General features: G+C 36.6%; 1 protein-coding gene across 1 annotated transcript; it reads right to left on the bottom strand.

Moving 5' to 3' along the window:
* Nucleotides 1-4,819: 4,819 nt before the first annotated feature.
* TMED5 (transmembrane p24 trafficking protein 5) lies at nt 4,820-10,732 on the bottom strand. The gene is made up of 4 exons (XM_009290489.2): nt 10,661-10,732; nt 10,018-10,115; nt 9,116-9,299; nt 4,820-6,690 (listed from the first exon to the last, which is right to left on the bottom strand). Exons 1-4 carry the CDS (start codon nt 10,730-10,732, stop codon nt 6,472-6,474), a joined length of 573 nt encoding a protein of 190 aa, XP_009288764.1. The 3' UTR covers nt 4,820-6,471.
* Between the last annotated feature and the right edge of the window lie 1,440 nt (nt 10,733-12,172).

Genomic DNA, 12,172 nt, shown 5'->3' with positions numbered 1-12,172 from the left:
TGACACAGCCAGGAGCAGTCTGAGGACTATCAAGAAGGACTACAGAGCCCTGGGAGCGGCGGGGAAGGGGTTTGGGGGGGGGGGGGGGGTGTCTGGTTCTGCCCTTTTCCTGTCCAGAGAATGTGATCAAGAGTCTTCTCATTAACTGTTTGGAACCGGGATTGATTGAACTGTCAGAAGCTTTTTGTCTGGACAGTCGTGGGTATCTTTTGACCTGGCTTTTGATTTTCACCACTCCCTGAAATCCTGCAGCATAATAGAAAAATGACCTTAATTAGATGGTTAATGTCAGGTCCTTTAACATAATGTTGAAATAAAGATACAGACTATAGATACATGCTTTTAGAACTTGTCTCTTGGCAACTCTATACCTTCCTTACACACCTGTATTCCAATTTGGCAGGTAGCACATGGAGAGTGAAGAAGGATATCTTGTTTCCAGAAACTTGGTACACACTAAGGGAAGAAAGGGACTTGTGAGCTGTGTGAGCTGTATGGGCTCCAAGTCTCAGTAACTGTCCTCAGCTATAGCAATTGATAGCACGAGAGAAGATGATGCAATTCAGATGCTTTGGTGAAACTTCAGCAGTGTAGGTGTGTTTGCTATTAAATTTTTTAAAATTATTATTTTATTACTCTTACTATCTTTATTTGTGATAAAAACAGTTACTTTAAGTGAATTGTTGGTTTTGAAAACAAAATCATACAATAAGGCATATAGCTTATTAGCAGACATCTGCTCTGCAATAACTTATAAATATGGCGCTTACTCACCTCTCTACTAGCATTCCTCCTGTATGAATAGTGAGTTTCTGTGATAGGGTACTACGGGAGCAGGGGGAAAGCGTGAAAAAGGAAGGACTGGCTTGACATAAGCCATTTCTCAGCAATAACTAGGAGTTGTGTGTCTCCTGTCTGCGCCAAAAGTTGGTAAGTTTTAAAATGAAATGGTCTCGAAGAGAATTGTTCTTTGAAACTAGGGAAGGCTCAGGAACTGTTAGTTTTTAAAGACATCAGATATAGCTCAATCTGCTTAGTTCCAGGCTGTCTTAATTAACTTGGGGATAATGAGTCTTTAGGACAGATTGCCATGTAAATATTTTAAAAATACTCAGGAAAGGAAAAATAAAAGTAATTGCTGTGGCTGGTTGAATAAAATTTTTAGCAAAGTAGTCTCACCACCGTACCACATGGTCAGGGACGCTGAAGATAGTGCTGCAACCTGACAAATGAGCCGAGTTAAACAAGGAAGTGCTGCGCTGCCGAGTATGCGAGCTGCAATGGACTTGTGCCGGTCTGAGGTACAGTTTTGTGTGGTACGTAGGAAGAAGTTAAGGCAGAAGGTGTCATTTCTTACTGTGCACGCTTCAAGAGACCAGGAAAGGGAATTTTTGCATGCGTTTCTGATGTCTTTGTCCAAAATGGCTTTTGATAGTTTTCACTGCGCATGTACCTTTTCAAGTCAAACGCGCTGTTCCTTCTACCATTAATTGCCCAATCTGGCAACATAATGTTGTACCTTTGTATTTTATGGTATCTACTTCATCGATTCAAAACACAGTACAAAAAGGAAGTTCCTGTTTCATTATTTGAACAATGTGGTTAGCAGGCTTCCGGACAGGCCCAGGTTTCTCAGGAGTCTTATGAAATGGTAAACAAGGTCGCATTTGTCATGTGTATTACTTGATTAAGCTGAAAAAACGGCTCCAAAATTTTGAGCCTTTAGTCTCAGGATCTTGTGTATTCTCTTACAAATCATGTGAAATCAGTACGTAATAATATAACTAGTAGTAATTTATATTATGGGATTCTTAATTGCTACAGTTTGATATTCTGTGATACTACTTTCCTGTTTTCCTTCTATTTTTCCCTAGGTGTTTATTTTTAATATGTTGACTATACCTAATCAGAAATTAAAATGCCTACATTGTGAAATAAATTGTTTCTTCAGAGGAGGAAAATATAAGAATTAATGGAAGCACTCAACAGGTCATCAAATGATGTCAGTTGATGTTTGCTGCTGAAAAATACGGGTTTCTTTTTAATTCTTCTCATAGTTTCATGTGACTTATGTACTGCTGTTAATTGGAAATGCACAAACATGCACACAAGTTAGAACAATGTATCAAGACAAAGTACCTTCTGTAAAATCCTTACTAAAAAGGGTTTGTGAGGACAGATGGCCATTGGCTTAGAGCAGTAAAGTGTTTTTTGAGTTCAAGTGTCAGTTTGCTGCTGCCTTTCTGTGGTATCACAAGCTTACAGATTCCCATAATCTGTTCCTTGGGATATTTCCTCTCACTTTTTTTTTTTTGAGGTGAGAAACTTGGGACTTCGTTTAGTTACTAACAAACAAGTAATACTCAACTAGACAAACACTTTCCTAAAGTCACAGGTGCTGATTTAACACCAAGCTATCTTGACTTAGGCTGGCCTGAGGGTCTTACTGTCTCTTGCTTTGAGCACAAACTTTACTAGTCTCAGTCGTATTTTTGACCTCTACTGTAATTTTGCACAAGACAGTACCTACTAGTCTTCCCATAATTGCTCCTAACCTTATTGCTTGCATAACTGTAAGCTATGCTGTTCTCTCTGTATGTAATAAACTGCAGGTGTAATATGGAATGAAAGTATTAAGGTGCAAATATTGGGGGGGGGGGAAAAGGCTCATACATGAGCCTCATATCAGATGACATGCATCTGATAACAGAAAATACGTGTAGTTTTGAAGTTACAAAGATGAGAGGTTGATGTCATTCACATGCATCTGATAACAGAAAATACGTGTAATTTTGAAGTTACAAAGATGAGAGGTTGGTGTCATTCTGATCTGACACCTATGGAAATGTTAAGCTATTTGCATTGATAAAGTTGATTTTGGTTTATAGTAAGAACAGAATTTGAACACTGCATGAAGAAGAAATGAAAAAGCTGCATTACTAAAAACAAAGTTCTTGTTAGCTTAGCATCCTTGATCTTTTGCCGTGTTCATAGGTAAAGCATTCTTCCTTCATTATAAAATGAAGAACACAAACACAGGTTTAAACTTCATTTATTGAAAATCTGAGTTTTGCATAATTTTATTCAACATCTGCAAGTCTTAAAACATTTAATTCTGAATAAAAAGTCCATTAAGAAAAAAACTGATTTATTCTCCTTTGTAAATTTTATATAATCAAAAGCAATCTACTCTTCAAAATCCAAATGAAATTTTATTTAGGTGCAAGTTTAAATGCCAAATCCTTCACCTATGATAAACATATTCCAGCTGCCAAAGGCAAAGCAGTTACCTTTATAGTTATTCCCTGTTTTGTTTCTATAATTTTCTTGAATGGGGAGAAAATACAGTCAGAGCTCTTAGTTGCAAACTAGTAATTTCTTCCAGATGAACTCTGACAATCGTTGCATTATTTTCCTTCTACCAGAGACTGCTACTTATAATTGGAGAAACTGTTGCAGTTCAGTCTTGTGTCTTTGATCAGATCTGTTTCGCTACTGGATGTATAACCACTGTCAGAGAGGCACAGCAGAGCAGCTGGGGAACCTAATCCCTTGAGGTGCCCTTGGAAGACTTGGCAGAGCTCATCTGTTGGAGGTCTAAGCTGAAATCTAGAATCTAGTAGCTTTGATATATCAGAGGTAGATGTCTTAGTCACAGCTTCACAGAGCTGGTTCAGCATTTTGCAGATGGTTTGTAGCATCACACTCATGGTGATGCAAGCAAAGACAGATCTCCTAGCAAAAGGGGCAGAGCCCTAAGAATCTTATTTGCCTGTCCTGAAGGGACCTGATTAAAACCTTGGAAGTTGAGTCCAGTGAGCTTTGGCTTATGCCCTGATGTAGATATGTGGTATATTGGTACTGGGAGATGTACAGGGAAATGGCAGAAGAATATTATTTGCCACTCTAGCAGGAAGAATTAATTTTTCCTAGACTCTATCTTGATCACAGAAATAAGCTTTCTAATTCCAGGCAGTTTAGAATAGAAAGCATCATGTGGAAAAAGATATGCAGAACCCTAAAGGGAAACAATCTTATTTTGGACACAACTTTGCAGAAAGAAGTAGATCAACAGGCTTTGGAGCCCTCTATAACAAGTTCTGTAAGGAACAATACTCTTGCTTATAAAAACTACTTAGAAATATTATTGCTAGGTCCCATTGTTTGAAGTTGAAGTGCTGTTTCTATGTACTGTAGCCCTTGCTAGCATCTGCTTAATTTGAACAAAGTGTTTCTTCATGCATTTATCGACCCTGTTTTATCTCCATAAAGTAATTTTTAATCACAGTCTCGAAATTGCAATTCTGGTGTTTGTACCCAGATGACCCAACAACAGGCAGAACACTAATACATACACTTTTTTTAAAACACTTCTTTAAAAAAGTGTTTTTTAAAAACACTTATGATGAAATGTAGTTTAACACACTTATACAGGAAACTTCAGTGACTTGGCACATTGTAAAAATTACTAACTTTGAACTATTAAAAAAAGTTAATTCTCATACACCAGGGGTTTTTGCAAAAATTCTCCATGCCCTCATTACACTGTTAAAAGCCACTTTATAGAAATTACACAAATTACTGGTTTGAGGATAGCTTTGCCTTAGTTAAGTGATGTTACATATTCAGTTGATCCTAAAATTTGAAGCCTGTACTTACTGCTCATGTAATTCATGCCTTACTCATATAAACAGCTAGATATAGAAACACTGCTCATATGAACCGAGTGTACTTATACAGCTAAAAGACTTGTGAGCGTGAGCAAAAAGGGAAAGTTTAAGTGAACAGCTTTAGTTCTTCATGCCTATGTTGTAGCCCTTGCTAGCATCTGCTTAATTTGAACAAAGTGTTTCTTCATGCATTTATCGACCCTGTTTTATCTCCATAAAGTAATTTTTAATCACAGTCTCGAAATTGCAATTCTGGTGTTTGTACCCAGATGACCCAACAACAGGCAGAACACTAATACATACACTTTTTTTAAAACACTTCTTTAAAAAAGTGTTTTTTAAAAACACTTGTGATGAAATGTAGTTTAACACACTTATACAGGAAACTTCAGTGACTTGGCACATTGTAAAAATTACTAACTTTGAACTATTAAAAAAAGTTAATTCTCATACACCAGGGGTTTTTGCAAAAATTCTCCATGCCCTCATTACACTGTTAAAAGCCACTTTATCTAGAAATTACAAATTACTGGTTTCAGGATAGCTTTGCCTTAGTTAAGTGATATTACATATTCAGTTGATCCTAAAATTTGAAGCCTGTACTTACTGCTCATGTAATTCATGCCTTACTCATATAAACAGCTAGATATAGAAACACTGCTCATATGAACCGAGTGTACTTATACAGCTAAAAGACTTGTGAGCGTGAGCAAAAAGGGAAAGTTTAAGTGAACAGCTTTAGTTCTTCATGCCTATGTAAATCACCCTATTAACTGCTACATTAGTCATAGACATAGTAGACAAAAACTAATAAAAAATAATTTGCAAATAAGAGGGATTTTGAGACTACAAAAATTAACATTAAGGTAATGTTTTCACATTATGACACTCTCCCTTTTATTAAAGGGAAAGAATAATATGAGAAATGACTTCTTGAAAATTATCTTATTACATGAGGTTACAGTAACTAAGAGTTCGCAAACCATACTTCAAGGTGTATGTGCATTTGTTTGTCTACCATATAGTCACTTGTCTCTTGAATCTCATGTAACAGCCAAAAAGGAAAATAGGGTTGTAAAACTACAGGACACAAAGATTTACGAACAGGAATTGCACCTATTTTCTCCAATTCTTTTCAACACTGACTCAATTTCACATTGATGGTGCTTTTTTAAAGTGCTGATGTTAGTCATCTGTACATAAAAAGAGTTCTCATTTTGTTCTCGCAATGTTAGCCCAGTGTTTCTCCATGATGCTGTACAACAAAAGCTGAGGATTTTTAAAAACACGTAACTTTGAAGATAAATGACAGTAACTACAGAAACTACAGACTACCCCCCTGGTCCTCAATCCCGTGAACACTTAGGCACACATGTAAATTTACTCAATGTTTAACAGCAAATAAACCAATGTCTAAGTTACCATTTAAAGTTTTATGTGAACGTGAAAAAATGACAGTATTAACATTACTTTGCATATGCACCAAGCATCCTGTGCACTATGCGTAAGTTAGTCATTAACAAATGCTACAAGTACAAAAAAGATATTGTTAGTAGCACTTGCAGAAATGGAAGAGCTTGGGGCAACACATTCTGTTCATGTTAAAAAAACGAAACAAAAGCAAACAAGACCATCACCACCAAAAAACCACCAAAACGCCCAACGTGAATTGAAAACCTGATGTCTACTGCCTGTTCAAAAGAATCTGAAAGGTCTTTTTTTTTTTCTTCCCTTTACTGTAGTAGTTTATTGCTCCCCCTCTCCCCCCACACCTCTTATGTTCTTATGATCATGCTGAATATTAAGTTCTACTTTTCCTCTTATCTTCAAAAAGACTTTTCAACATGTAAACCTGAACAGCTGATACCACCACCATTACTCCCAAGTTGACCATGGACCAGAAATTCACTCTGTCAAAGTTGCTTTCTTGTATATTTCGATCACGAGCCTCAAATGCTCTGAGCAGGGTCTGAATCTGGACACTTTTGCTTAATCTGGCTTTGACACTGTTGATGGATTCCTGGTAAGTAACAAAAGAGTATTTTTAGAAGAAAAAAGAACATCTGAATTAAATTTATAGCTTGCAACACATACGAAGTATTAATACTGTATTACCACCTGTAATTTAATTTCTTGCCAAGTAGACAGTTAATTTCACTTTAAAATATATACCTCATCACAGAGTCTTCATTAATTTGTCAGCCTGTTTATTATCTCCTAAAAAAGCTTAATTAATATAACATTAAGGTTCTGTAGTAATTTGGTTTTTCCCTTTTACAGGCTAGGGAGGGGAGAGAGAAATCAAACCTAAAATCAGTTTTTTAATATTCCATGTATCTTGGGGAACTGTGATTCCAGGTATTCGACAAGTAAAAAGCAGTGATCTCTACAGAACTAGTCTCAAAACAAGTTATGTAGTAGCAGACAAATGTTTTTTTTCTGCTGGATAATCAATTTAAGGCACTTTTTAATGCAAACTACCAAACTATAGCTGTAGCAAAAGAAAAGAAGTACAGTAATGTTATATTCCCATCTTCTTTTTATGCTTTCACTGTAGGGGCTATAAAGTGCTGTTTCAGCTTTGATACTAAAGCCAAATTTTGACAATAAATTGTGAATTGGACAACTGGAGGTCCTACAATGGACACACAGTGTGTGTCTCAGGGAACCAGAGGAAGTACATGAACACTCTGGCCATAACAACAGCAGCTCAAGATCCACTCCTTATTCCGCGTTTACAAAGTAAAAACCTGGTCCTATAATCTGTTAAAGTTTCATCCACAATGTACTAGATAGTCACAACCTAAAAGCTGATCTCATGAAGTGCTGATTTATGTTCTTGACATGATTATGGGACCCTGAAGTAACTTCTAGTGAGAAGAGTAATGTGTGCAGTAACAGGAGGCTATAAAAAAAAAGTTAAACCCAGCAGTAACATTTTCTCCATGGACATTTTCTCTGTTGCGTATTTAACAAATATTTCAAAAGAGCTACTTTTGGAAGCCAAATAATTTTATGATGATACTAAAGTTCATATGTTGCACAATAAGGAACATCGACACCATAGAAGAGCTTTAAAAATAAGACACAATTCCCCATTTCCCCCAGCAAATATGTTGTTTATCTTTAAAAAGTTAAACTACTAAGTGTTTATGTAACTCCTCACAGAACTTGCAACTAAAGTAGTAACTGGACTAAGTAAACAATGGCATCAAATACTAGTGTTAACTTTACAAAACTTACCTACTTTGTAAGACCTGCAAGGCTCTTGAATAAAGACAAGTTCTGCATTTCTTTTTCTTTTGGGAGAGATACCAGTATGTACACAAGTAGCTATCAAATCCATTCAAGTATTGCTTGTGATTAGTGTGAGAAGGATTTTCTTCACAATTTCACCTATAAACTTTGTTTTTTCTAATTGTCTTGATTGCCAGTTTTAAAGAAGATCTGGCCAGCTTTTCAGATTCCATGTTTGGTTTTAACTATTTAAAAGTGTATTGTACACCTATAAAAGATCTTAAACATTAAGTTTGTTTTGTTGTTTAAAAATCTGCATTTTGTTTATTGCAATAAATAGAATACAGACAATGTCATTCTCTACACCAGTGTATCAGTAAGTGTTTGTAGATGTTGTTTGTTTGTTTTTAAAATACCTGTTGTCTGTAGCTACGAGCAAACAAACAATGGTTTACTGCATCTCTCCAAGCACTAAGAACAGTGGTACAGGAACACCAAATGACCCTCTGCTTCTAGTGTAATCTCAACATTTAATGATCATGAAAGGAAATAAAAGCTTTGACTCAGCCGTAGTCTTCATCCTACATCAAGTATGGTCAGCGTACAGTTTAAGCAAACACTACCATTCATAGAATGCCTGCAAAGGTGAACCTGCAGTGTGGTACAGATTAACTCCTGTCCTGTTTATTAGTTTGAAAAGATGAAATAAAATTGGGGGGGGGAAGTAATATGTACATTATTGAAGATAGAAATATTAACCCATACGCTGGTTGGGGCACTTCTGCAAAGATGGGAAGAAGAGGCTAACAGTACTTTATTTTCAAACACTGATGAAAATCTATGCAGTGATTTCAACTACATCATTGGGATTAAGCAATACTTTAATACTATAAATATTCATTTCATTGCTGCTAGGGAAAAATGTCCCATTTTAGCAGTAGGAAGAAAGGAAGCTGAATTGGAAACAGTGACTTTGAGAGCTAGGCAGTTTCTTCTTGCTGATTAAGTGTCTATTCTGAAAATATTCTCAAGCTTCTGTGTGGAAGCAAGAGATCCATGGTGCTAGGCTTCATGTATCAGTAAAAGCAATATATGGAACTGGAACAGCTTCCAGGATGATGCACCAGACCAAGGCAGAATGGCTAAATAACATTGAGGTTTTTTCTGAATGTTCTTAGATTGAAAAGAGTTAAAGATCAAACACTAACCAGAATGTCTTCCAATTTCATATCTAGGAGATCTGTGCCTGTAACGTACTTCTTCCAGTCTTCCTGATCTTGTCCGTCTTCTCCCATATTGTCCAGGATCAGTTCAAAGAAAATCACCTTTTCAGAAATGGTACTGAATGTGTTGTCAAAGCAGAACATGTAATCCCCATCTTCTGCTTCCACCCTGTGTACATAAGCAAAATGTCATTAAATTTACTACACTTTTTGTGCTGGTTCTCAAAAAGCAAGTTTTTGTAAGCAAACTTTCCTCTCTAAGACTGACAATCATGCACTTAGAAATAACTGAATATGCTTTTTATATAAAAATAAGAACTCTAAAGACACATTACAGATTGCACAGTCGCAGCAAAACAATCCCACCGACTCTAAAGGCTTAAAATGATGAAGACAGCAGCTTACTTTCATTTTCCTTTATTGGGATTTTGAATCATTGTTAATCATTACAAAAGCGCTATATTATCAAAAGCACTATATTATGAGTAGAATTCTTATACTCTATAGTAAAATTACAATAGTTACTACATATCTTGATAAAAGGACTGGAAAAATAGGGGACGTTTCAGCTTATTATTTATATGACTGACAAGATCTTTTGAAATTAGATGTGGAGACCTTTTTCAACTCCACAATAATTATTTTCATTCACTGACCATTAACAGCTATCATTAAAACAAAAATATCCTTCACTTCATGGTCGGATCCATGTAAAAAGCATTCAGTGTTTATAAAAAGGTAATTGGTATTCTCAAACTGTCCTATTAGAAAGTCTTTTATAATACTAAGGAATAAAACATACTCAACCTTTATTTTAGTTATATTTGTTAAAGAAACCAGAAAAGTACTTTATGTAACACTTGTAAGTTTGAAGAATTTAAACTTACGTATGAACTCCATCTGATTTTCTTTCATCAAAAACTAGAGTTTCACCTTTTGGAGACAGTAGATGAAAATCAACATCTAATCCTGCTCCATCTAGAACCTGTGAAACAAACAAAGAATAACTCTCCAACCAGTGGAATTCCCGTTTGCATTGCTGATAGCAACGTTTTTAGGGAAGGCAAACATTTTTAGGTAAGGGAACTGACACAGAAAGAATCTGAAAGCTGAATCTGTCTGTATGAGTTCATACCAAGTTAACTGGAAAGAGATTAAAAACTGGTTCAACCCAAAAGCGTTTTAGCCATTTCAAATCTTAAACTAAATATGCTCTAATCATGCTAGGCTGGGCTTATATTGAACCTTTCCCTAATCATTTGTAAGAATGCATACAATTTTATCAATGTGCAGGGTTAGACAACCTGTAAGAATGCCAACAGATGGCTAAATCTAGCATTTCTATGGCAGACGTCATTGATGGGCAAGTACCAGCGCTAGTTCAGTAGTAGACATTTTATAACAAAGATCTGCCACTTTTATGTATATACACATACATATTTGTACAAGAACACAATCTATGCAGTGTCATCCCTAAGGTCTCTTTGTTGGGTGCATTAACAGGGTGGAAGACAGGACTAGACTTCTTACGCCAATCAAAGCTGTGCCACAGACCTTCTCACCTTTTAATGCAGATTTAAGGTCTGAATTCTCCCAGGGCATTCTCATTTCCCAAAGGTAGAAGGAATTGAAGGCACCTAGCTTCCAAAGCGTGTACAGTATTACAAAGCTGTGCTGCTTTAACTGTGTAACATGGCTTGGTTGTATCACCACATCTGTCGCGTTATAGAAATTCTCTACAGGGAAGGTAGAAACTGCGTAAGGGGGCAGAGGGGAATCATTTTTATGACGTTACTTAGGTCCATGCTAGGGAATTTTTTTGTTTGCTTGTTTTCCAGTGAGCTATTTGAGTATAGCAGCCTGCTCCTGCTGAAATTGAGGGCAAAGTTTACACTGACTTAAAGTGACACTGGAGACTTACCAAAAAAAAGAGAAAGGACAAGGAAAATTAGTAGCTAACAGCTGATCAAATTAAAAACCATACATGGTGTTATACCTTTAGGGCTACGGCACAATCTAAACACCTGGAACAAAACTTCGTATCAGCATAGTGTTTATTGCATTATGTCTTTGGAGAATGACCTGCATCTCTATGTTAAATATTCCTGTGCTTTAGCCACTAACAATTCAGGATAATTAAGTACAAAATAAGTATTTCCAATTAACATACAGAGCTCCTTTTCTACACATTCAAATAGAAAGATGAATCGTTACTGTTAGCAGTAGTGCTGAGAAATTTGTGCCTGAGTAGAAATAAATTTACTGTTATACACATTTGTTCTAAAATAAAATTTTTATTTTGATTATGATTAAAATAAAATCCTACTTGGTCAGTGCAAAATAAACTTCTGTTTTGCTTAGACAGGGCTCCGAACAAAGCCTGAACACCTCAATCTTTCATCCTTGTTCAGTTCTGCATGTAACAATAATTAGAAAATAATCAGTAATTTCAGCTTTGTATTTTTAGTTGGGAAGCAGAGAGAAAAAAAGGGGGGTGGGGGCGTGGAGAGAGACAGATCCCGGCCAATTCTGAGGCACAGCAGCAGGATGGGAAAATACTCGCTGCAGCTTCCCTCGCTGTGCCTGTTCTACTGAAAAAGGTCAGTACTTTAAGGAAAGGAAAAAACCCAAAAAGGCCGAGATCTTTCCCAGAGGTATCTGGGGAACTCAACCCTTCCCAAGAAGGGCATCAAGACCTTCATGTTAGTTCAGTTAAATAAGGCTGTTTTTGAAAAACTTTCATCGTTGGGATAAAAGGTGTTCAATATCAACCCGAAGACAGGCAAGTAAGGGCTTTGTGCGCCAGCAGCAATTTTCTTTATGCTTCAGAGCTACTACACAAGGTCTCAGCCATTAACTTCCCACATTTTGCCGTTTTGAAGGATGGCAACTTCGGATCTTCTAAAGTAAAAAAACCCAATAAACCAGAACAATTTCAAAAAAGGCTGCGGAAGTATTTTTTGCCTCCCAAAGGCGCGGCTTTTAACAGCGTGCGGTTCCAACGTGGGTCCGCGGGCGCTCCGCGAGGCCAAGCAGCGCCCA

The sequence above is a fragment of the Aptenodytes forsteri genome, unplaced genomic scaffold (assembly GCF_000699145.1).
Source record: "Aptenodytes forsteri isolate BGI_AS27 unplaced genomic scaffold, ASM69914v1 Scaffold237, whole genome shotgun sequence".
Classification (NCBI taxonomy): Eukaryota; Metazoa; Chordata; class Aves; order Sphenisciformes; family Spheniscidae; genus Aptenodytes; species Aptenodytes forsteri.
The sequence above is the reverse complement of the archived record's forward strand: the minus strand, read 5'-3'. Positions and strand labels throughout refer to the sequence as shown.